General features: G+C 41.7%; 1 protein-coding gene across 1 annotated transcript in view; it reads left to right on the top strand.

Annotated features, from left to right (window-relative positions):
- The first annotated feature begins 2,299 nt into the window (after positions 1-2,299).
- Positions 2,300-26,906, top strand: part of ITGA8 (integrin subunit alpha 8) — a 170,339-nt gene continuing 145,732 nt past the window's right edge. Inside the window, exons 1-3 of the mRNA XM_028508025.2 lie at positions 2,300-2,815; positions 3,520-3,653; positions 25,549-25,649. Of these exons, the coding sequence (XP_028363826.2) occupies positions 2,520-2,815; positions 3,520-3,653; positions 25,549-25,649 (531 nt within the window). The 5' untranslated portion in view covers positions 2,300-2,519. The remainder of the gene's footprint in view (positions 2,816-3,519; positions 3,654-25,548; positions 25,650-26,906) is intronic.

Below are 26,906 nucleotides of genomic sequence, written 5' to 3'. Positions count from 1 at the left end.
TAAATCTGCTCACTGTTGTACCTCTGTGAACCTCAGTGCCCTAATTTGTAAGGTGGAAAATGACCCTGTTAAGAATACGGATTGTGTAAGTCAAGAACACGTGTGTTTCAGAAGGAAGGAACAAGCATACGCATCCAATTATGTGGCAAGAAGTAGAATTTTTCTTTCCCTACCTACCCTAGCTTATGTAAAAAGATAAGGAACTTGCAAGAAATATCACCAAATAAGGGAGTAACAAAGGGACACCTGGTGATGTGCTGCTCCGCACAAACTGAAGCGCTTTAACGCACAGCTGCGTCTGCCCAGAGAGTCAGTAGTGGGCCAAGGGCACATCGAGGACTATACTGTTCCTTCCTGCCTCTTTAGGGGCTCCATTTCTAATGCTTGCATGCAGTAAATGGATTCCTCGAGTTCAGCATGCTAGGGTCAGGAAATGATGGATTTGAGTTTATTGCTGAGCCTCTATGTCCTGCACAGCTTTGCACACCCCACGTGAATGCTGCATGTGAATTACTCATTCGAACTTACTACAGGGAATATCACATTTATTAATACTAGTAACTTGACCAGAGAAGCAGGCTCTATGTTCCACACAAATGGACTTTTGAATTGAGGAAAAAAGTCTCCTACAATCTCCTGTTAAGTCCTTGTCTGGGAAAAAAACTATCCAGTTAGGAAATTATCCAGACCTGGTGATTTGCCAGGTAATGTTATAGCTCATTAATTTTTACTATTTTTATAGGGACAAGACAAGCAAAGACAAAGACATAAAATTCAAATCTGTCTACCAAGTGGATTTTGATGTAAGAGAGAGGGAGAGGTCCAGCTTTTTAGGGAGCTCGGAGAGTTTCTGCAGATAGATTCCCAAATCTGTGCCGCCAGACTGACCACGACTCTGAACTGCATTTTCTGCTTCCAGCCTCTCCCAGGCTCACATTCAACAAACCCAGCATCTAACTCACCATTTACCTCCCATCCTGTGCTCTTTGCCCAATTGTTACTATTTGTTATTCTTTTCTCCTAAGTAGATACCTTCAGACTCACCCCCGGACTCTCACTTTCATTCTGCCAGCAGTCTCCGGACCCCTTCCCTTCTCATGAACACTGCGGCCTTCCCTTCCCTTCCTTCTGTTAACCTTGTGCAGGTCCTCATTGCCCGGTGTGTTCAGGCAACAGCTTCTTTGCTTTCTCTCTCTTCTAACAACTGTTCCCCTCTCATCTCCTTCACCGCCCTGCCCCTCACCCCCCCCCCCCCCACACACACACACATCCTGGCCACTAAACTTTTTGAATCCCTGTGGGCATGTCGTGCCTCTGCTCTGGACCTGCCTCCCTTAGCCTCAATAACTGTTCTTGTTAATGCAGATCCTCTGTCTCAGGAGGTCCATCCTTATCTCTTACCACTCCCTCACGCACTCTTTTATGCCATCCCCTGGCACAACCGTTTCATCCCCTGGCCTTTGTGTCTTTAACACTTACCCTCAACTTCTCCATACACAATGCCCCAACCCAAGCCTGCTATTTAAATTCCTGCCCAAGTTTACATCTGCCACCAAATCTCCTTAAACTGCTTACCTCTCCTGTCCAAAGCTTCCCCCATGCCCACCAGTTAAATTGCTGTGTTTCAGGTTAGCCCTATTTCCCTGGAGGACCACAGGTTATGTAAGGGCATTGATGCTGTGTTTCTCATCGCCCTTCCCCGCCTACTCCTTCATTGTGCCCCCAAGCAGAAGGCACAGAAAGAGAGCCATAATAGAACTCCTGTAGATTCCAGCCTACACCTTGTGCCCTTGCTGAGTGTAAACTGTAAATTCCAACATTCCTAACTTTGCTGATCTTCATCACAATTACACAGGTTCGTGAAGATTTAATACAGGACATTTAACATGCCCCGCGTGCCTTTGAAAAAGTCCTAAATAAAACCTCAAGACTTTCTTTGTTTCTTAGTTTCCTCTGCAGCAAGCTGGGGTGGAGTTGGAGGAGAGGGTTATTCGATTTAGATTTTCTCAGTCACAGACGGAAAAAAATGCATCCACCCAGAGGGTCTTCAGACTGCAGAGGTTATGTAAAGAGGACGCTCTATCCCGCCTCATGGAGGGGTACGTTTTCACATTCTTCCATTTGGAACAAACTGGAGCAAACTCTCGCCCCGCACGGGTTGGGGGGGGGGGGGCATGCCTTCCAAAAGCAATGGCTTAAATTTGACATGTACGAAACTCAGATCGTCCTTGAGATGCAACTGTAATAGAAAACCAAGAGCCCTGGCGCCCGCCGCCAGCAGGGGCTGGGGTGGCCCCGGAGTCGCCGGCTCCCGCCTGGAGCCGGTGGACCTGCCGCTAGGAGGCGCCCCGAGAGCGCCCGGCCCCCCTCCCGCTGCCAGAGGAGGGCTCGGATCCACTCGGCCAGCCCCCGAGCCGGCGGGGGAGCGGGCTGCGAGCTGGCGGGGAGCAGATCACAGGAGACGCGCGGCAGAGCGCCCGGGGCTGTCACCGCTGACGCGCTGCGCGCGCAGAGCCGGGATGGGGCATCTGGAGACCGCCAGTTACCACCCCCGCAGTTTTCCACCTGGGGTCCCCCTCCCAAGTGAGCAGCCGCCGGGGCGGACGGCGATGTCTGCCGGGGCCCGCCGCAGTCCCCGGGGCAGCCGGGCGCAGCCGCTCGCGCCCCTCTGCTGCTTCTCGGCTGCGCTGGGGATGCTGTGGTCCCCTGCCTCGCAGGCGTTCAACTTGGACGTGGACAAGCTCACGGTGTACAGCGGCCCAGAGGGCAGCTACTTCGGCTACGCGGTGGACTTCCACATACCTGCGGCTCGCACGTAAGTCGCCCGGCGCTGGGAGTTCGCGTGTGGGGGCGAACCCGGCCACAGGTTGTGTCAGCGCCTCTCCGCCCGGGGCCAGCGCCCGTCCCGCAGCCCGCGAAGGCGATTCCGGGGATTCCCTCCCGCTCTCCACTTAAGGTCGCATCCCGCTCCCCGCCACCAGCCTCTTCTCTCCCCTGACAGGCTGAATGTGCCTTGTGCCCTTTAAACTAGTGACCTGCCACTTGCTCAGAATCCGTCAGTGTTCGGGACTTCCCGGTATAAGGACCCCAGCATTGCACAAAGGAGAAAGCCGGACCCAGCCGACTCAGGCCAATTAAGACCACGACCACGACACGGTCTGTTTACATATAGCCTGTAACAATTAAGTGTCTGGGCGCGAGTGCTGTCTGCTGGCTGCCGGCAGCTGGGCTCCGTCCTTTGCTCCCCCCACCGCCCACCCCTCTCCTCTCCTCTTCTCTCCTCTCACTGTATGCACAGCTCCACCTAGAGAAGAATTAGGACTATTTGCACCCTCTTCCAAACCAGGTTTCAGACGCCCGCAGGTTTCCAAGAGGAAATAAGGTTTGACAGTCGGCTCCCTCAAACATACGTTTCTGCCCGCGACCCCCACACTAGTCCGAGTGGCGCGCGGCCGGAGACTGCATCTCCCGTGCGCGTTGTGGATTCTCAGCGAGTGGTTTTCTCCAACCCCTTCGCAGAGCGAGTGTCTTGGTGGGAGCGCCCAAAGCCAACACCACCCAGCCAGACATCGTGGAAGGGGGAGCCGTCTATTACTGCCCTTGGCCCGCCGAGGGGTCTGCGCAGTGCAAGCAGATACCGTTTGACAGCACCAGTAAGTGATATTTGTCGTTCCGAACTGAGAGCCCGGGTTTCAAAGAACCCGAGCCACCCTAGAGTTACCCCCGCTTTCTTTGTCCTCATTTGGCCGGCCGGATGGGTCTGTGTCGTGGTCTGCGCAGGTCCCTAGAGAAACCAGCTTTTTAAAAGAAGCCCGAGTGGGAGGGACATGGTGAGTGGACCCCAGAGAGGGAACACTATTTTGACCTGGAGCGTTTGCATACATCCTAGTGATTTCTGTTGCCTCGCCATCCCGAGATGAGCATTTCCAGGGTGAGTGCATGCTTCGGAGAAGGGCAAACGTCGTCCCCTAACCCTGACCACGGAGAGAATCTGGTTGCTTCCCAAAGACGGGCCTGGGAGAAGGCAGACCCTTACTTAGCATCGCCAGTGCCCAGACTCCGGAGGCAAGACCCAGACTTCGCTCCCTGTTGTTGTTTAATTCTTTACAGAAAGAAAGAATTTTCTTTCAAAATATTGGACATTGGAGGCAAACTAGTACAGGCAGAGTGTGGATGGATTACATTCATTTCCAAAATCCCTAGACACATGTTTCTTATTTAATTAAAGGGAAAATGCATTTTAAACAATTCAGGCTGGTTATGTTTCCTCTGGTGTTTTCTCTTTGGGTCCTGAGAAAACAATTTAAACGTAATGCTTTCAAAAAACATTAACACTGAATGTTTTAATTTGTACCTCCACAACTTTACGAATTTAAAGGTATATGTTATAGGAAAGCAAATACCTCTTTTCTGAAAAATGTGACTGTGTCAGCTCAAATAATGTTCTTTGATGAACAATCATTTAAATTTGCACCACACAACTATTTTATGACATCATGCTTCATTATTGTTATATTAGTGTACAGTTAGAATTTAGGTAGGAAACCCATTTCTGTAGAATTTTGATGAAATTGGATAGGTGGTATTTACCTGTTACTTTAACTAATTTGCATTTTTTTATTTTAAAGGAGAAAATAATTGCAATTCTATGACTATGGAAATAATTTCAAAGGAAAGAAATACTATACAAGCATTACCTTGAGTTATGACCAAATTAGGAAAATATGTTATATTTGCAATGAAATAGTAGGAGACAAGCTAGTGCCATCATGGCTGTTAAATAAAAAGGAAAATAATGAGAGTGTCAAGAAGAGATCAGTGTTACCTGAGGAAGGAGCAGTGGTAGATGGCATCTTCTGTCCAGGTTCTGAAAAAGACCTCCTGATCTCTGAAAGTATTTTAAATATGTCTTATTTTACTTCTAAATGTACAGGGTTTTTTTTGATAGACAGATGTGCAAGTCCTACTATGATTCTTAGCAACCATAACTGCAGTTATTTGAGGATTCATAAATAGAAAACAAGGGAAAGCAACAGGAAGGGAGGTAGATGTTTCTGAAATAACTGAGCAAAAAGTGAAAAAGAAAAAAGCCAGGCAAAGGAGGCCACAGAACATTTGTAAAAAAATGAATGGTCCATGACAGAATGAACAAGACCTGTGGGAGCTTCACTAAGAGAGAATATAATCATTGAGAAAAGAAAGTTCCCCAGTTAGCCATCAGGGGGTACTGTGGGCCCAGGAACCTTAGCTGCTGTTGGGAACGGCCTGAGAACAGCAAGGGTGGGGGAGAAGGAGCCAGAGGACCTCAGCTCAGGTGCTTGCTACTGAGTGGCTGCCAGTACTCTACACATCTTGCCTGCCACTTTGCCCATGAACCCCCAAGATGGTGCAGGTGCCAGTAGCTGCCACTTGCTGCGAAGCTGTGAAAAAGAAGGGAAAGCAGGAGCCAGTAGAGCTATTCCCAGTTTCAGCATCTGTTCTCGGGGTAGAGTATAATCTTGGAACCAAAGATAAAAGGCAGAATCAAAGGCACTGATGACCATGGGTCTTGCAGTCAGTGTTACCAGATGCGTTGCATTTATCGATCACCTACTAGGTACCAGCCATTTTTATACACTATTTCTGATCCATAAAACTAAACAACCATGTGAAATTCATTTCATACATAAGGAAACTGACATCAAAGGTGTTTAAAAAATGGTACAAAGTAGATGCAGGGTTGGGAAAGAGGTCTGTCTGTTCCCAAACCGGCCCATTCACCCTGTCTTCCTTCCTCATGGAGCTGAACCTGAGGCACTGCTCACCTTCCAGGCCCCTCCTCTATTCCCTTACCCCAATGTTAGCTTCACAAATATCAATTTGAATGATCCTATAGAGAAGCTCTGGAGGGAAAAGCCCTTGGGTGGAGGGTTGTGGAAACCAGAGACTGTGGAAGCAGCCTTTGTCTTGGTGGGAATAATAGGTTGCATATGCCCTCTGGCTTGCGCGGCTCCCGCCAGCCTGCCCCTCGGTGTCCTCCTCTGCAGCAATGTAGTCTCCCCGTGAGGAGGAAGGAAAGCTCTCTGCTTGACAAAGTAGTAGCTCCGACTGCTGGACACCCGCAAACTGGCATTCATGTAATGGTATGATGTTTCAGAAATATATAAAAAATATATTCCTGAATTTTATATATATATAATATATATATTATATATATATAAAAATATATATATGGTTGCAAATATTCCTCTGTAAAGATAGCCATGACTCCCCCTGTCTTTACCTTGTCTGTTTTGACTATTACATCTGAATTCAAGACTTTAAGTAAATTTGACCTTTTTAATGACATTGTTGCAACTTGTTCAGGTCCCTGGGGTATCTACTATGGTAACCTACTGAATTCCCTCAGCCTACACACTGAAGGAGACTGGCCTATAATTTAGTTCCTGAATCTGGTTGTGATATTGAACCTCAGTTTATTTTTAAGGTCAACTGCCTTTTTTTAAAAACTGCCTTTTAGTTTAAAATTTTTCATTAAATTATCATTTTTACATTATCATATAACTTGGATTTTTATTACTTCTCATCATAAGTGCAACAAGAGAGGAAGCTGGGAATGAATAGCCTAGCACTTCAAATGCATGAATACTATTAAAATCTGTGGTCCTTTCAAGTATAGTGAAAGGAAACTTTAGGGAAGCATATGGTGGTGGGGGAGGTGCAAAGTGCAAAGAGTAGATAATTTTCCTGCTCTGTACAAAATCAAGTGGTTCCAAAAAAACACTTCTCTCATCTCCCCTCTGTCTTTCCCTCTTACTTCACTAGAAGAAAATCCCCCCCCACCACCACTCCCCCCCCCATCAGCAACTTGATTTCTTTCACTTTTGCCTCAGGAACTCTCTAAACTATGCCCCATCCTAGCTTAAATCATCACATCTGCCAAATTCATTTCTTCTTTTTCTTACATTTTCCAAACCCATGTGTGGATTAGATAAAAACTGCTAGATGACAGCCCTCCAGTTAAAAGGGGATGTGAATGAAACAGAATGAAATAGACACCTATCTGTGGAATGGGGGAAGGGCAAATCACAATTGTAACTAAAGCATAGTGCACACATATTTGGTGGTTTTCAAATGCTCAAATGAGGCATTTAGAAGAGTAAGAGGAGGCATGTGCTCATTAATGACAATAATCATCAGAGCACTAATGATGGAGAGAAAATAAGCTGGGAACCACCTGCAATTGGGGACCCAGATAAGGAGTGAACAGGAAGAGGTGGGAAGCACCGCTGAGGTTGGGGAGTCATTTGAGAACGACAAGTAGGATTTGGCTGGCCTTAATTTAGTATCTTTGTGTAAAACAATTAAACAACCCTTCCACAGCCGCCCCCCCCCTCGGATTTAAAAAAAAAACCATACCCCCTTAAAATGGAGATAATTTGTTTAAGATATTCAAAACTCTGGAATGGTAAAATTTTTGTTGGAATTGTGTTTTGGCTTGGAGACCGGAAGCCTTTGTTTTGGAGTGGGGGGTCTGTTTTATTTTGTGTTGAGTGAGCCCACAGTACGAAGCACCGTGGAGCATCTGGTGCTGTGACTGGCACGGGATTGCTTTTTGATAGTCGTGGGTGTGCCCTTTTTCTCATGTGAGGGTTGGGAAACATATTGGGCACATAAGTCTTGCTTTTCCAACTTCCTCAGAAAGAAATCAGTTTTTGTTCAGGAACAAAGAAAAGAAAAATGTAGGTCAGAGCTACCCAAGTAAATGACAGACGAAATAACACCAATGTGACAGAACCTCAGCAAGAACTGAAATCTGGGCTCTGGAAAGTTCAAATGAAAATGAAAAAAAAAGGGTGGGGGGAGGGGAGAAGGCAGCCCAGAGATAACCTGCTCCTTTTAAGAATGAATAAACCCATCTATTAGGGCAGAAGCTTTCACTGCTAAGTACTGATCTCACTGAGTCATCAAGATGGTTTAGCAGGATGGTTTACTCATTTTTGAAGGGGTTCGCGATGGCAACTGTGCTGATAAGTTGGCCTAGCAGAGGCAGCCGAATTTCCGGAATGTCTCCCAGTCCACTCGGAACTCTATGTGACAGAATGCAATCGAGTCCTGATATGAGAAAGGAGGAGGCAGTGGTCCCTACATCACATAGCAACCGAGGAAGCAATTAGAAAAAGGAAGTCCTTGAAACTCCAACCAGAAATGGGAAACAGATCTGCTCTACGGCTTGTTGAGTTGTATGAGCGTTAGGCGCCTGTTGTTTAATCTGCAAAATTCTTTCAAGAAGCTGGGAGTCTGTGTGATGGAGCAGGCATTCGGGCGTTTGGCAGGGATGGTCGGTGTGGCAGCGGCTGCGGCTTTCTGGGAGAAATGTAGGAAACTCTTGAAATTATTCTGGAAGCAGAAAAATGCACTTTGACATTTAAACTGGCCTGTTGAGATGTGCGCATTCAAACTTTACCTGTCATGTGGAGGAGTCTTGTATCTGCGACTGTAGTGAGGAGAGTTTGCCAATATTGCTAAAAGCTTGTCTGTGCCCTGACTGACACCATCCAGATACACAAATGTGGATTTTCGAGGAAGGGAGTTAAAAGACTAATTATTGATCACATTAAAAGCGTTAACTTAAAAATTTAATTTGCCAAATTCAGCTTAAATATGTCTTCACAAAATCATATTTAGTGTATCAAGAAAGGTCTACCTGTATGACAAAATCCTAAAATATGTTAAAAATAATTTTAATTCTAGGTTATGTTACATGGAGATTGAACATAGATAAACAAGTCGTGATTCACAAATAAGCAATTTGTATTGAAAACGTTCTACCTGCTCCACTGGGGTCAGTCTGTGTGGACCTGATCCAGTTTAGAAGGAATATTGCCCACCCTTGGCCCTGTGGGGGGTGGGGGTGCAGCTCCTGCACCTCTGATGTTTAGGGCATTGCCTCAGAGGTCTGCTGAACTGAGAAACGCTTCTGCATCCATGAGCATTGTTCAAAGCAATTATGTGGAACTTTTAATTGTGTTAATAAAATGGAGACATAGATTACAAAAATAAGTCTTTATAGAAGTGGCTGCCAGGCATTGGGAACAGGAAAGAGGAGTGGTCTGCAAAGAGGCAGAACAAGGGAGTTTGGGGAGGTGATGGAAGTTTCTGGGTCATGATTGTGGTGGATTCAGTTGTATGTATTTGCCAAAATCCATTGAACTATATACATCACCAAGAGTGAATTGTACTGCATGTGAATGGAACAATGAGAAAAAAAAGATGTTATGGAGAATGCCAGTGAGTTCCATATTCAATCTGACGACTGAATGTGGCTTTGTGGCCAGTGCTCTGAACCTGCGGGCAGTCAGCTCTTAGACCACAGGAGGGCCTGAGAGATACTGACTGGAAGTGCAAGGACATGTGACCCCTGAGGGCTCAGGCTACTGTCTCTAAGCCAGGGCGACAATTAGTCAGGTCATCATAGGACCTTCGTTACCATCCTTTTAATAAGGATGCTGCATTCAGAACGTGTTTGATAGGAGAACTGTGAGTGAAAACATGGTGAGGAAGGATGGATCTCTGTAATGAGCAGCCGTGCTCATATAAGTGTCACATTCTTACTGAGGCTCAGACATGGCCCCCCATGATAATCACTCAGTTGAGAAGATATAGCTTCAAACATGTTATTGTAGTTATAGAAATTAATATAACTGCACTGTAGAGCATTTACTTAGTAACATTATTCTTTTATTCTTTATTCAGTTTTATTCTTTAGTTCTGATAATTACCATACGGATGCAGTTTTGTGTATGACATTGCAGAGCCTCTCTATCAATCTGCCCTGGTTTCCAGGACACATAGGGATTAGATCAAACCATAGGAAGAGGTTTAAGCAAGGACCGTACACAGCCCACGTTACACACAGCATCTCACCCCAGGTGTAGCAGCGACCAGTCAACTCCACCAGCCAGGTTATGGCTCCATTTCAGATTTGTCTCAATTATCCTCCTCTATGATTTGCCCAGATATCTCCAGCGAAGCCACCTCCCTCTTGCCATACAACTTACACACCTTATCTTTGTAGCACAATGCATCACAGCACGGCTTCTCTCCCCCACGTGTGGTGCGTACACATGTGTGCCTACTCACTCAGAGTCCACGCTCTGGTACTTCTTTCTTAGCCTCCCAGAACATCTTATCTTCTGGAAATGATTTGCTGGAACATCAGGCTTCTCTCTTTTTATAATTCTGAATAGGGCGTATGTCTCAGAAATTAATTCTCAGCAATTAATAAAGTTACTCCCAACTCTTTTTCAGAAGAAAGAGGCATAACACTAAAAAAATAATATTTTCAAATATCTTCAGTATTAATAGTCAAGTCAATTATGACATAATCCAACAATTAAGTATTGTATAACCATAAACATGAAGTTTTTCAAGAATCACGATAATAATATGGTAAAATGCTTTTGTATTAATGTTAAGTGAAAACAAACTTCAAAGTTGTGTCTGCAGTCTTAGAAGAGCACAAGAGGGAACATGCAATACCTCTGGAAATGGCTGCATCCACTCCCCTTTCATATGAGTCAGGTTTCCATAGGGAAACAAAACCTACGGGTGTAGATGTAAAGGAGGAGGTTTACTCTCAGGAACTGGCCCACACAATCGCAGTGGCCGAGAAGGCTCGCAATCTGCCACAGGCAAGCGTGAGATGCAGGACAGCCGGTGTCACGACGGAGGCTGAGGCCAAAGGCCTAAGAGCTAGTGGTGCTGAGGGCAATGGAAGATCAGTGCCCCAGCTCCGGCAGTCCGACAGAAAGGCCAGGTTCTTTTCTCCTCTCCCTTTTGGTTCTATTCAGGCCCTCAACAACTTGGGGAGGGCAAACCTCTTTAGTTTGTCTGCCAAGTCAACTGCTACTTTCATCTGGGATCTGGCCACCCCATGACTCGGGCAAGGTGACACATAAAATCGACAGTCATACCGTCTGTGAGACTCACAGTGCATATTCTCCTAGAAAAGGCACTGAAAAATCATGAACAAAATAAACCCACTGGATACACACAAGGGGATATTAACTCTCCTCACGTTTCTTAGGCCAGGGTGTGCCCAGGTGTTGCTGTAGTAACAATGGCCCAAGTCTCTGGCTTGAGACAACCAAAGCTTATTATTCACTCACACTCTGTGTTTAATAAGAGTTGGTAGAAATGCCTTCCATATTCTAAGGTCCAGAAGATTGTCTGGACCTGCGGTCACTCTGATTTTTGCCCATGGCCTCTTATAACAAGTTCTGTGAACTGACTGCATTATAAGAAGATCATGAATTAATTTCTTCTGGCTTTCTTAGCATACTCAGCTTTACTCAAACGCAGTTTGACTCACCCAAGGACTCACCCAAAATGAGGGCTTCTATGGACATGTACTTTTAAGATGCAGCAGACTGCTCTGTGTCTGGTAAAGCTTCTACCAGGAACTGACATTTATTTCTTCTCTCACATTTGGTAGTCCAAAGCACGCCTAGAAGGCAAGCCATGCCAGCTTATTCAGATATCTAACACTTTGTTTATCCATACCTATCACAATTGTATCTGCAACCTTTAAAAGAATACTAGAAAGGAAATGCAATAAAAGAGGTTTTCTTTGGAAATGCAGTTAAAACAGGTTTTCTATTTCTAATGGATATAGTTGGCAGGACATATTTTTGGGACGTGGTAATAGCATAGTTCCTTGGGGCTACAGTCCCAATCCCCACAGCTATGGCAGAACACAGACACCGTTTCAGCAGATGGGAAGATAAGTGAGACTTGTATGCCAACAGTCAGTCCTCAGCCTGTCCCGGCTGGTCCGCTCTCCCTGCCCCAGACAGTGCTGTCCGGAAAGACGGAGTGCCCTTCCTTCTTTCACTCAGGATCCTCCAGTGACTTCCTGTTAAGTCACCATGTCTTTCCCCTTAAAGTACCTTTTGGTTCATTTTAACCCATTTTTATTTCTAAAAATCTTATCTAAAGGGAACAGTGGAGTTGAAAGTAAAGCGTAATACTAGCAAACAGTAGAATTTAATATCAGTGACTAGGATAGTGTTTGTGACTTTGAGAGCAAGTGCTGTCTTAGACACTGCAAGGGTAGTGTGAGCAGAGCCCAGAACCCTGCCCTTGCGGCTGCACAGTGAATGACCAGTGACGAGCTGAGAAAAAGTGAGATAAGGACAAGAGGACAGAGAGTGGTGTGTGTGTGTGTTCATTTATTTTTGATTGAGTGGGTATTAGTTTCCCGTTGCCACTGTAACAAATTACCATATACTTAGCGGCTTCAAACAGCACAGTTTGATTTTCTTACATTTCCGGAGGCCAAAGTCTAAAACAGGGCTCACTGGGCTAAAATCAAGGCATTGGCAAAGCTGTGTTCCTTTCTAGATGTTCTCAGGGAGAATCTGTTTCCTTGCAGTTATTTTCCAGCTTCTCACAACTTCTGTTTTCAAAGTCAGCAATGTCAGGCTGAGTCTCACAATCTTAGGTCTCTGGTTTTCCTTTTTTGTCTTCTCCTTTCACTTTAAATTATCTTTGTTACTACTTTAGTCCCACCCAGATAATCCAGCATAATTTCCGCTATAGGAAACAGGGACAGAAAATGAGACCAGAGAGCTAGATATAAATGAGATTATACAGTACCTTAAAGGCCAGGGCATGGACTTTGGATTTTATTCCAAGAGTGGTGGGCAGCTGATGGTGCTTTTAAAGTTGTAGACAAGCAATATAATTTAAATTATGTTTTTAAAAGGGTCAGTGTAATAGACGGTGGGCAAGCAAGAACAGAAGCAAGGAGACTCATTAGGAGACAGTCCTGTTGCCAGGGATGGAGAAGTATGATTTGGGTTGAGGGCTAGCAGTTAGGATTGAGTAATGGTTGGGTTTGGGATTTGTCTGAAAGTGCAGTTGGTCGGATTTCATTATGGATCAGATAAAGGGTACAGAAGAAAGAAAATTTTGACCTGAGCGACTGGAGGAATGGGACTGAGACAGGAAACAGTGGAGAAGGAGCAAGTCTTGGAGAAGACATTAAGAGTTGAGTCCACATACGTGAAATCTGAGATGCTTGTTAGACATCCAAGTGATGTCAAACAGGCATCTGGGTAAATAAACCCAGAGTTCAGGCAAGAGGTTGGAGATTTAAATTTGGAAGTCATAAGAATGTAAATGATATTTAAGACCATGACTTAGGGAGTGAGTATGAATGGAGAGGAGAGGAGAGGAGAAGCAAAGAGAAAAGATGGGGAGAGGGGAGGGAAAGGAAGAGAAGGGGAGGGAAGAAGGAAGATCTAGGTTGAGATTGAGTCCTGGAGGAAACTGGCATTTAGAGAATTATCAGAGAACTGAGAAGGATGAATAAAAACACTGATATTAATATTAAATTAATGTTAATATTCATACATATGCTATTATTTAGTAGACATTAAATATGACAAAGTGAGGTTAAAATGATTATTGAGGTTTGGGGCATGAGAACTGGGACAGTGGCTGGAGGCTGGCAGGTAATCTATATCTTGTTGGAAAACAGTTTGAGATGCGGTGGGAAGTCCAAGTGGTTGGAAAATCTAGCCCAGAATCTGCTGTACTTTATCCCCCGTGGTTCAGCTGCATCATGAAGTAGTTTGCCTCTGCAGCTTTACCTGTGTGATTCATCCACCTGGAATAACCATACTTTTTTATCTCTTTTTATCTTTTTTTAAAGTCTTATTTATCCTTCAAGACCCTATTCAGATTTCACATCCTTCCAAATCCATTCCTAGGTCTGCCCAATGACGTGAATTCTTTCCTCATCTGGACTATTTTGTGTTTCAGCTTGGTCTTTATTGAAGCCCTTTACTCCGTGCATCCTGTATTGTGTTTATTTGTAGTTGTGCCATCATCTGCAGTGTTGTTGAGGCCGTGAAGAACAGGGCTACGTTTTTAATTCATCTTGTAATTTTTAGATTTTTTGTACAGAGAAGGTATACTATATATGTATTGTATGTGTATACCATGCAATATCTTGTCTTAATGGTGGTCAGAAATATAGGCTAGAGATCATATAAAAGCTCAGCAACAGACACATTTAGCACTGCATGAGTGTATCAGATATATTGGAGTGAAAGGTGCAGCGGATAGGTACTGCAGAAGCATTCAGCCTTGGGGAGTGGCCTGAGTGTCACACTAAAATTAGTACCTATGTCGGAGTGACCAAAATTGGTATCACATATAATATAAAATTTAGATTATACCCAGTTTTAAGGTATATATAGGCAAACTTATTATCTTCTCTTTTAGTTTAGCACTTATATTTGGGGTGTGTGTGTGTATACACTGACCAGGACCTCAGAGAAATACAAGGTTTGAAGATATCATACATGCATGGGGTTGGCATAAACTTCTTTCTAGGTGTTTTTTTTCCTTTTTTGTTCCCAAATGGTTTATCAAGCTTGGGAGAAAATGTTATGTTTAGTTGTTATACTTTAGATTGTAATATACTATATACCAACCTAATCATAGATATTTATGTTCTGCATAAACTCTGTCCATCCATGACAAGCATTTAATAAAGATAGTTCATCTGGAAAGGAAGTTAAATTAAATAATTCAAAGTGAATGTGATGCATATTCACAAAGATGTGGTGTTTAGATTGAGCTAACAAGAGGGGGTCAGGCCTCAGCAAGGCAAGCTAAAATTCAGACTTTCTCTCCACGGGATGTGTTAGGCCCTCATCCCACCTTTTATGTCCACTGTTTTGGACATTGTGCTTTGGTCCATTTTTATTAATCCCTCTAAACTCCAACACAGGGTGGGGCAAAAGTAGGTTTACAGTTATTCATGTGAAAAACCGTACAATATTAATAAATAATACAGGAATAAACTGTCTTGTGTATTCACAACTGTAAACTTACTTTTCCTTCACTCTGTATATCTCTATTGTATATTGCATAGATATAATACAAAATTATCCTCCAGTTGCTGTATACAAATCTAAAGACTATATAATATATTCAAATAAAATTTTCAAAGTAGATTTTATTTTCTTACCGTGAGAGCAAAATTAATTAAGGAAAATGTGCAGTAAAGCTAAGGGAAGGACGGTAAAGTAAATTGTGGAATTTTCACTCTTGAGGAATAATCACACTATTGTGTGGAAAGGAAAAGACCCAGGCATTTAATTCAAGATCATTTCCCACCACCATGCAAACTAAAAACAGCAGCAAATACCAATGACAGATAAAGCTATTTTGGCTCATGAACAGGCTATGAGGCCGTGATACAGGTCCATAATCTCCTATCTGAAACTCTAAAATCCAAATAGCCCTAAATACAAACATATTTTTGTGACTCATTCAGTGTCAGAACCTCTCTTGACTTGACCTGACAGGAAGTGATACATAGTCTTCTTTTTTGTATGAATAGTTGTGCACTTTGCTAATGACATATTCATGGTTGTGTGACATCATATATGGTGTTTACTTTCTAAGATCAAAAACGTTAAAAAAATACTATAAAGCAGTGGCCCTTTAGGTAAAAGAAGTCAGGAAGCTAGTGAGGAAAGCCTTGTGAGTTGGAGTGAAAAGATGACTGGAGTGTGAAGATCTGAGCTGGCCACACGGAGCTCTTGGCGGCCGAAGGAAGCAGTCGGAGTGTGTCAAGGGAAAGGGAGGCCAGCGGGAGGCAGTCATCTGTATAGTCATTTTTTTCACCTAGGGGTTGTTTTTTTTTCTTTTTTAAAATCCTTACCCAAGGACATTTGTTTTTCATTGCTTTAGAGAGCGAGGGGATGGAGAGAGAGAGAGAGAAAGAGAAACATTGATGTGAGATGTGAGAGAGAAATATCGATCGGCTGCCTTCTTGTACATGCTCCCACTGGGGATTGAACCCACAATCTAGTTATGTGCCCTGACTGGGAATCAAACCCATAACCTTTCAGTCTACAGGACGATGCTCCAGACAACTGAGCCACACCAGCCATGGCCTAAGGAGTTTTGTTATAGGTGTGACCACAGAAATGTAACAGTCGATAAGCTCTTATAGCATAGTCTAATGGGAATTATTTGGTTGAGAGAGAAACAATGATGACCAAAAGAGAAGGGGCATATGCAGGAAAAAATTCCTAAGAAGGTGCAAAACGATGGGTGGAACTCTTATACAGATAGAAATGTTGGCCTTGAAGGGGCGCAAAGTCAGTTTCTCCTGGTGACAACGAAGGCAGACTGTGAAGACAACTGAGAGTAGGTTGGTGAGTTTGTTTAGATAACAAAGAAAATAAATTTTTAGTTTTCTTGCATTTTCTCAGTGAAATAAGAAGCAAGACAATCGGCTGAGAACGAGGAGGTAGAGAAGGCTGGGAGAAGGAGAACATGTACATAGAAAAATGGCAGAATGGCAGAATAAATTGAGTGATAGGAGAACCAATCAGTGCACAGGGACCACATGAGTGATAAATCTGAATTTATTTGTAGAAGGAATACATTTTTGCCTCTGCCTACCCTATAGTATGGTCTTGCATGATTGGGTGGAATTAAGATCTCCCAGAGGACAATTCCGTCTTGGGTGTTCATCTTCCATAAGGACACATTGTAGACACAGAAGACTTGAATTCTTAATTGCCTATTTTCTGTAACATTGGGAATGGTGATATTTTTTAACCACAAAATGAACCTTCTTGGTAGAGGATGATTAGGACCTTTTTACTACATCATATTCTGGCAACAGGGGTGACATCCTGAGGACAATGCAAGCATACATCAAGAGCTAGTGTAAATACAGTCTCAAGTGCTATTGGGAGGCAAGTTTATACAACCTTCATCCTGAAACCCAATCATATCCTGTATTTAAAAACATTGCTTTGAGGTCATATTGAAGAGATTTATGTCATTTAGTCTGCTTCCTGAGGTCCCCATGCTGAGAGGTTTTCATTACTTCTTGAAGTAAATAAATTATTGGGCACTAAACAGAAGCATGCTGTGCTCCTGCCAATCAGCAGGTGACATATAAGCCATATTGAGATTTCTCATTTCCCCAGCTGTATCTATAACAAGATATTTGATCCAAGGTCATTATTCCAAGTGTGAGAAAAACCTAGAGATGAGAGATCACATAAAAAATTCAAGGAGCAGAAAGCAAAACACTATGGTTGGGAATGACGAGAGATGATGCTGGAAAGGTCAAAGGGGTATAAGCCTGGTTTTAAGAATTTTCGTATTTTAGAAAGAACTCTGGCTTGAGGATAGAGAATGCATTTGAAGGGCACAGGCCCGGAGGAAGGGAAACCAGTTAGGAGGCCATTGCAGAAACTGGGGCTTCAAGGCAGTGGTCACAACTAGGGAAGCGACAACACAGATGGGTAGAAATAGGTGGACTTGTCAGAGCTTTAGAAGGAAGAATCAATAGGAACTGATTTCTGAATAGGATTTGGGAGAGGAAGTTCAGCGATTGTCAAGGATGCGTTCCAACCTACTGGCTTGGTTAATGGGCCTGCCATGTGGCGAACAAGACAGGCACACTCTCTGACTTCACAATATCAAAGTCCAGTGGATGGAGAGATCAGTGCCTGCAGTTCTAATCTAGGGATAGCACTCTGACAGCAGGAAGTGACGAAGGGGTTAGCTGTGCAAAAGAAGAGTTCCTGTCCATGACTCCCGGGGGTGGGGCTTGCATCAGGAAACACTTTTCAGAGGGCATTGTCATTAAAGGTCAGAGTTGAGAGGTGTCTCTGTGTGCACGCATGCACATGTATGTGTGTCTGAGCATGTGTCTGCCTTGGGGGTGGATGAGACGAGAGAGAAAACGGCCCTTGTCAGTGCAGATGAGGTGGAGTGACCTGTAGCGGATGAGGTCTGAGCTGATGGCTCAGTCTCCACAATCCAACTGTAACAGCTCTGTCTCTCAGATTTTGGTGGCATACTAGGGGAGTTCTTGTTTGGTTTTGTTTTCAATCTGATCTGTGCCTGGCTTGCCATTTCCCTTTGGAGAGATGATGTTTTTCATTTCTTAAAGTTTGATCCTCTAGCTGCATCATATAAATTAGCAGAACACCTACCCAAAACTCACTTGCATCTTACCAACAAAAATCCATATGTATCTCCAGAACAGACTACATACAACCTGAGTCAACTTACATATGCAAAACATTTAAAATGATATTTATTATATGATGTAGAAAACTCATTCATATTTATTACTTAGCAAAAGTCTGAATAACACTATCTAGGCACTATTGGTTACTAAAAACAGGAAGTGGGAAATTGGATCTCTATTCTTGGGAAGACGATGTAGATGTGGAAATAATTGGGGCAGAAAATTTATGTGCTCATTTGGATCAGGAAAAGTATGTAATAGGAAAATTGTGATACGTTGCTGACTACGTTGCTATCCCAAACCCATATTTGTGAGTATTATTATTAGGATTCTAAAAGCGTACATTCAGCCTGTTTAGCTTTATTAGTTATTTGGTTACATATGGAAGTGAACATTTAGATAGTGATATGAAAAATTTTAAATAGTGATAGTTAAAATTTAAAATAAAAATTTTATGATTTTCACAAAAGAAATGTATTAAACCAGAGGAATGAGCTTCAGTGGGTGAATGGTTTTACCATCCTTAACAGCGACTATGTCCAGGGTGTAGGGTTCCAATGGCCTTGCACTGACTACCTCATATAATTCTTTATGCAAGTGTTGTTACTTTCTATTGTTTGAATATTTAAAGACAGAAATCTGAAAGATTTTCAATTTGAAAAGAAAAAAAATTGGGGCTCTACATCTTTTTTTTTAAGATTTTATTTATTTATTTTTAGAGAGGGAAGGGAGGGAGGGGGAGAGAAAGAGAAAGAGAGAGAGAGAGAGAGAGAGAAAGATTCAATGTGCGGTTGCTGGGGGTTCTGGCCTGCAACCCAGGAATGTACCCTGGCTGGGAATCGAACCTGGGACACTTTGGTTCCCAGCCTGTGCTCAATCTACTGAGCTACGCCAGCCAGGGCTGGGCTCTACATCTTAAAACAGGTTTTTAAGGAAGTGATTTGGATTGGTTGGGAAACAACTAATGGAGTTTTAGAATTCCAAGGGAATGGAAATTTGCAAGAGAAATGTCGTGTATGAAGTCTTGGAGTGAGACCCAATAAAGAACAGAGAGGAGGTTACCTGGATGGAAGGAAATGCCATACTTGGAGATCAGGTGTGGCGTCTGGGCCCATGTTGTGGAGGGCAAGGTGTTTAGATTTGATCTACTCAGTAAAGACAGGAAAATTAGTGTGTGTATGTGCATACACACATATTTGTATATAGTATATATACAGTACAAAGAATAAATTTCAGTTATATAGAATATTTTCACTGGAATAACACACTTCTGTCCATTGATGGATGAATGGATAAAGAAGAGGTTTTACACACATGGGAATACTATGCAGCCATTAAAAAGGAGGATTCACTGCCATTTGCAGTGACATGGATCAACCTTAAGGACATTGTGCTAAGTGAAATAAGTAAGACAGAAAGGCAAATACTGTATTATTTCTCTTAATGTGTGGAATTAAAAAAACCCAAACTCAAGGGAAAAGAGATCAGGTTTGTGTTTATGAGAGGCAGGGTGAAGGAAGTGGGGCAGTTAGATGAAGGTGGTCAAAAGGTAGGAAGTTCTAGTTGTAAGATAAGTAAGCACTAGAGATGTGATGTCCAGCGTGGTGGCTACAGTTAGCACTGCTGCATGGTGTAGATGAAAGCTGTTAAGAGAGTATATCCTAAGAGTTTTCATCATCAGGAAAATATTTTTCTCTTTTTGGTATTGCTTTAGATATGGATGTTAACTAAACTTATTGTGATAATCATTTCATGAAATATATAAGTCAAACCATTATCCTGTACATCTCAAATGTATACAGTGCTGCATGTCAATTACATCTAAAAAATACACATTTCTTGAACATTGCATGGAAAAATGAACGTATGGTATTTCCTTAAACTTGAAAATTCATAATAAGATGACTAACAAGGCTAGAGGTGTTATTTAACGGTTTTTAGGGGTGGTTTTAGGGCAGGGGTGGCAAACTAATTTTCACCTGTGGCCACATCAGTCTTGAGGTTGCCTTCAAAGGGCCGAGTGTAATTTTAGGACTGTGTAAATGTAACTACTCCTTAACTAGGGGCAAGGAGCTCGGTGCTGCTGTGGGTAGAAACAAGGTGCTGGGCAGGATAAAACAAGGTGGAGGGCCGGATTTGGCCCATGGGCCTTGTGTTTGCCACCTGTGTTTTAGGGAAGTGGAAGTCATATCTTTACAAGTTTAATTTTCTGGGACACAAAACTCAACTCATCTTCTTGGATTTGTTTCTGTTAGACAAGGAGTTCTCTGGCCACAGCTGTTTTGTTTTGAATTTTACATACCATATTCTCTATTCTCAGATAGAGTTTCAATTTAAGTGGAACTTTTGCAGCACACATTGACTATGGGGAAGATTATAAACAAAAGTTTAAGGATTTCTTTCCCTTTTTTTCTGCTGAAAGATGTCTGAACAGCTTCTGCCACAGCCTTGAGAATGTCCCCAAGGAGACGCACTTAAAGTGATGACTGAAGGTTATAGGGAAACTTACTCTTTTCCAGTATGAGGTTGAGGACATTCTAAATAGTTTTCAGAAATCCAATGTTTGGTCACACCTGTGTCAGCTTCAGCTTTTCTCTTCTCTCCCCCATGGTGATCTATCTTCACATTTTGCAATCCCTCCCATTTTACTAAGCTAAAAGATTAGAAAAATCTGCTTGCTGCCCATATGCGCACCACATTCTACATTCCCTCACTTCTGCTCAGAAATGAATATTCCCAGGAAAAAAGAACCCAGAGTTAGCAGGCTTGCCACACACTGGGGTTCGTACCCCAACTGCCCAGGGACCAAACTTGCCAGTTTAAGAGAGGTGCCTTCAAAGCCCAGAAATGCACAGTACACTAAATCCATTTTATTGCTATCACCCATCTTTGTGTCTCGTGTTGGCCTACAACTCTTTTGATTTTGTCATAGGTTTTCTCTTTCCAGATGAAAGATGTAATAATTCTCCCTGTGAAAACTCAAATGATACAGAAATATATGAAAAAGAAATTTAAAAAACCACTGAAGCATGCACACCCCTGCCTTCAAGATAAATGTCGTTAACAGTTCAGTGTCTACACATATATAGACACATCCATACACAGAACATTTGATTGTTAAAGAAAAATGGGATCACACTGAACAATGTCCTAGACAAACTTCTGAATGAATAGATGAGAGTTTGGCCATTCATACAACAAACACTTATGGAGGGCCTACTGTGTGTGACACACTGTTCTAGAAATGGGAAATGCAGGGGTGAAGCAGAGAGCATCTCTGGATTTGCGTATATTCTGAAGGGGAGAGACAGTCAGTAAGTATTTGGACAGAGACATAAGAGCATCTCAGATAAAGTTGGTGTTATAGAGAAAACCACATGCTGTGCGTACACCTGAAACTAATACAAAAAGTGTTGAATGCAAAAAACATGTTGAACAATTTTATGTAATTCTATGTTGTATGATAAAGCATTTGGCTGGGAAAAAAAAGAATAATGGGAAACTGAATGATAAAGGTCGGGGAGGGGCCTCAGAGGAAGTGGCATTTGAGCTGAAGCCTGAGTAATGAGGAGGAAGCAGCCATGCCAGAAACTGTGGGAAGAGTATTTCAGGCAGTGGGAAGAATAAAGACAATGAGGAGACAGAAAAACTGGGCATGTTGGAGAAAGTCAGTGTTTCTGAAGCTTAATGAGCAGGGGAGAGTGGGAGGAGGGGAGGTTGGAGGCAGGTAGGGGCAGGTCACATTGGGCCCCTTCGACTGTGCTGGGAGGTGTCACTGCAGAGGTAGAGTCACAACCCTGGGTGTGGGGGAGACACATTGTTCACTGAGCGGTGTTGGGACGACTGGCCTTTCATATCGAAAGTAAGGTAGCTATGCCACATCATATACACAAATAAGCCCCAGATGGGCAACAATTCCCATAAACAAAGTTAAAAGATTAGCAAGAATTGGGAGAAGATATTTGCAGTATGTATGTGGGAAGAAGAATTGATAGAATATATTGAATTCTTACTAATTGGTAACACTAATAACCAAACAAGAAAATGATCAAACAATATAAACTAGCAATTCACAGAAGAAAAAAGTGTATGGTCCATAAGCATAAAAAGATAATCAGCCTTACTAATAATCAGGGAAATGCAAATGAAAACAACACAATGAGGTACCATCTCATAGTCATATGGATGGACAAAAACTTAAAAGTCCTGCAGTAAGAAGCGATGATGGCCCCTCTCTTATGTGCTGCATGGAAATTATAGCTACTTTGGAGACCAGTTGGCATAGAGGACACAATGGATGTTATAATTATCCACGGCCCAGTAATGTCCTTTCTAGTCTGGTGCCAGAAAGACTCTCTTGTGCTTATGCATGTGGAGATGGATATAAGGATGCTCAGGACACATGTTTGTTGTAGTGGAAAGACTGAAAAAACCTAAATGTTCATATGTAAATAAAATGGATGAATAAAATGTAGATGGCTATTTAATGAGTTATAATTTTACACAGGGGTTAAAAAGAATGAGCTCTATCTATCTATCTAAACATGGATCTCTTTCAACAAACATAAAATTAAATGTCAAGCACAGGTACAGATTGCTACATATAGATAACATAGTAGCATTTTTCTTGGTTAAAAAGAACATGCAAAAAATACTCAATAATAATCAGTTGCTTGCAAACTACAACTAAAACCTGTTTTTGTGTGGCTAAGAGTAGCTTTTACATTTTTAAATGGTTGGAAACATTTTTAATGAATAATATTTAATGGCACATGAAAGTTATAGGAAAGTCAAATCTCTGTGTTTGTAAATAAAGTTTTATTGGAACACAGCCAAGCCCATTCTTCTACTTATTATTCATGTGCTGCTTTTATTACAAGGGCATAAATGAGCAGCGTTGGCAAAAACCATAGAGATTGCAAAGCCTAAGATATTTATTACCAACCCTTGGCAGAGAAACTTGCAGACCCATGTTCTGTATTGTTCATGGACATTATTTTCTAAATGGCCGGAAGTATATCCATCTAATTCAGGATGCTGGCTGTGAGTGGAGGAGGAGAGGGGAGTGGAACTGAGGAGATCCATCAAGGGTCTCTGTAATGTTTCTAAATATGAAAAAACTGAAAAATTGTCAGCTCTGCCTGGTGGGAATACAAGTGTTTGTTACATTAAGTCCTTGTATGCTTCCATACTTTTTTAAAGCCTTGGGAAAGGTAAAAATAAAAATATATTTTGTAGACATTATTCTGTATCAGTGCATACAAACTACTGTATACGGTCTAACAGTCGGATAGTAGTCTACTTTGTAGGTAATAGAAATTTCTTTTTGAATTTCCTATTTATGAACCTTTAAGTCCTTCCAGTTTTTGTTATTATGAATAGTACAGCAAATATCTTCATATTGCATCTTAATGCATTTGTGTAGTTATTTCCATTGAACAAAATCCTAGAAGTTGGATTTCTTGGTCAAATAAAAAAAGTCTACATTTAAATTTTTGATATATATTGCCAAATGACCCTTCCTAAATGCTGCATCAAGTTACCTTGAAAACAGAGTGAATATTATTATTTTTTGCCAAACTGGTAGGTAACAAGTGTTGTCAATTACAGTTTTAATGCCAGGCTCAGGATCATTCCATGAAATTACAGACTATTTGATATCTCCTTCCTTTCAATGCCTGTTCAGGTCCAATGGTCCAGAAGGAATTTGGTGCTGAAAAATAACCCACAATTTACACTTTTAATCAAGTTGTACACTTTAATAGCAGGGAAGATGCTTTAGGAATCACTCTGGGACAGTCACATCATTTTCTCTAAAAGAATGAGGTTGAATTTGGAGCTGGCTTCTGTCTTTCCCTGTAATCAATTTTCTTCCCCCCAGAAGCCTGCTTTTCTTAAGTCTTTATGGGATCTCCTCTAAGTGTATTTGAATTTTTGAGGTTCTGTGTTCTTTTTATTGCTTTTTAGTAGTTTCAAAGTCTCAAAACCGCTGTAGCACTTTCTCCCTGGGTTTAATCCAAGCCACATTGACTGTATTCTGAGGTGTCACTGATTTCATTGCTGAGCACCACAAAGCACGTGATGCCTGTGTGTCTGTGAGGTCCTTTCCAATTCTTGAACATAGGTTGAGTTTACAGGTTTCTGATTATCCGGCTCACCAGCTTGTACAGCACCTTCATGTTCTGTTATATCACGTGGTCTTTATGACCCTGGTCCCTTGAGAAAGAGGAAAGGGGAAAGGTGTCCTTAGCCTCTTTTCATAGAAGAAATCAAAACTTCAAAAGATTAAATGAATTGCCCAAAATCACCCAGTTAATAGTGACAAGATCCTTCGACTCTGAGTTCTACGATCTTTTAAGGTTCTAAGATGCAAATAGAAATGTTTATATTTTTAACTTTCTGCTGTAATCTGTAAGATCCTCTAATTCTTTGCCAGTTGTGTGCACTTTGGGTAAGGATTTCCCGAACTTTTTTTTTAAAGCCCAGAAACATCAAAGGCATACCATTTTAAAGAAGGAAATTTATGATTTTCTAGTAACATGTCAAAATGTAAAATTTAGGTTAAGATTTAGTTTGTATAATTTATTCTTTTTCTAAAAGTCTGTAATCATATGTAAACTCAAGGTTAATTATGTGTATATTTTGGCCTCATTTGATAGGAGTTAAAAGTTCATTTTATAACGCATGTATTATAGAGTCAAGGAAGAAAAGTAAAATGCATGCCCAAGGAAACACATACCAATAAGATGCCCCAGTACAGCTGTCTTTCAAAACTCATTAGCTATTCCTGATGAAGCTCCAGTTAGAACCATGCAGTCAGAGCCACGTGGGAAATATGCTAACTGGGAATCAGAGTAGAAAGAAAAAGATATCTGCTTTTTATTAAGAGTTGAAGTGTGTTATAATTGGATTGAGCTGCAACCCAGACAGCCCCCTTCATGCTGACATCTGCAAAGTGCATATAAAACTGTGTTGAGGTGTTATTTTCTGTGGCTGCGTGGGCACATGTCATTTAGTTAAAAACCAAGGCTTTGGGGGTCATTCATGCTGACTCCCCCTAACCCACGCTGAGAAAGCTTGTGCGTCCCGGATTAGGGAGATTCCCATGTGTTTCACTATTGGAAAAGAATTGAAATTCTTTAAGAACAGTTATAAGTGTTTGGTCTTTGATCTGATACAAATCAATGACAAAAGTATAGATTTCAGGCTATTAAACTCCACATCAGATTCACAGTAGTGAGAAAATGTCACTTGTAAGAAATTGCTTCTTTTAAGTGAAGTGGCGAAATGTAATGTCCAAATACATCTTTGCATTTGATTGGTGTTGCTCTAAAGGAAAAGTTGAGCTTAGATTTAGTCAAGGAGAAACACTTCTGCCTATATAAATTGTTTTTCAAGTATTTTAATGGATGAATTTACTATTACGTAGTTGAGCTGGCTGCCACGTTTTACAAGTTATTAACAATTGATGTACTCCTTGTCAGACAACAGAAAGATCAGAGTCAACGGAACCAAGGAACCCATCGAGTTTAAATCGAATCAGTGGTTTGGAGCAACAGTGAAAGCTCACAGAGGGAAAGTGGTGGTGAGTACAAGTTGTGGGCTCGTGGGGTTGCTCTCTAATAAAATGTACACTGAAATGCTTTAAAACTCATGTTTACAAAAATCCTTTCATGTGAGAACATGTCAGACTTTCCAAGATAAGCTTATCAGCATTTTGAATAAGAAACTGAGTGCTTAAAAATTAAAGAATCTATTTTAGCATTTAAAGCCATAGGAAATAAAGCTTGTTTTCCAGAAGATCAATGAGATATTTTCAAATATTTCAAAAACAATTAAGGGAGTTAGGAAAATAAAAACTCCGCCTTAAAGAGGTGCATTTAAAGGGCTGATTAAAAAGGACCATAAGAATAGGACTACTACTGTTATGACTCATGAAAGATTAATATATTGTGGTGTCATTGATCCTTTTTAGGATAAGGGAAAGCTTTATTTAACAATATAATTACTAGTTACATACTTCTCTGAGTACATCCATACTTTTTAAAGCAAAAAATGCTCACTCCCCAACTGATATCTTTCAGATTTAAAATGTTATGACTTTATGATTCTATTCTCTTATTATTTCTGAGCAATGATACATGTCTAAGCTATTGAGAAATAAATTGTATTAAGCTAATCTAAAAATTTTTTGTTGGGGGGATTTTTTAAACCATTGGCTTTAATTCCCTTACAACAATAAAGCAATAATTCTGGCTTTTATGGTTTCTTTAAAGCTGTTTGAATTGTCATTTAAAAAGTATCTAACTCCAAAGAAAATGTTTTGCTTTATTTGGTGTGTGGTTATCCCCACCCCCAAAAGATTGTGACATGAAGCAGGTAATATATAAAATATACATAGCTCTAGTTACAAACTAGAATGCTTGCCCTGCCCAAAGCCCTCCTACTTTTCACCATTCGCACCTTATGTGAAATGTGTTAACCACGTAACTTGTCAGCTCACTAAGAGAGCCCTGAGATAAGGGAGCTTAGATGAGGGAGAGTTTTGTTGTGTCCAAGACCTCACAATACATGGAGCAACGAATCCAAGAAACTGACCTTGTGGAAGCACCCTACTTATTTGACAACATGAGTTATCTTTACTTAAAGTAGTTATACCTTGGACTGAATGCCAAGGACACATTTGGAATCGTGAAAGGAATTTAAACTCAGGATCAGCCTTCACTTTTCTGGCTTTGTTTTCACTCTGATGTCACTAAATTAGGAGATAAGCTAGTGGTTCCAGATGCTAGCCATCTGTAACTCTGGGTCCTTAGAAGTGACTGCTTGAGTGATCAGGATT

The sequence above is a fragment of the Phyllostomus discolor genome, chromosome 1 (assembly GCF_004126475.2).
Source record: "Phyllostomus discolor isolate MPI-MPIP mPhyDis1 chromosome 1, mPhyDis1.pri.v3, whole genome shotgun sequence".
NCBI classification, from domain to species: Eukaryota; Metazoa; Chordata; class Mammalia; order Chiroptera; family Phyllostomidae; genus Phyllostomus; species Phyllostomus discolor.
This window is presented reverse-complemented; position numbering and strand designations above follow the sequence as displayed.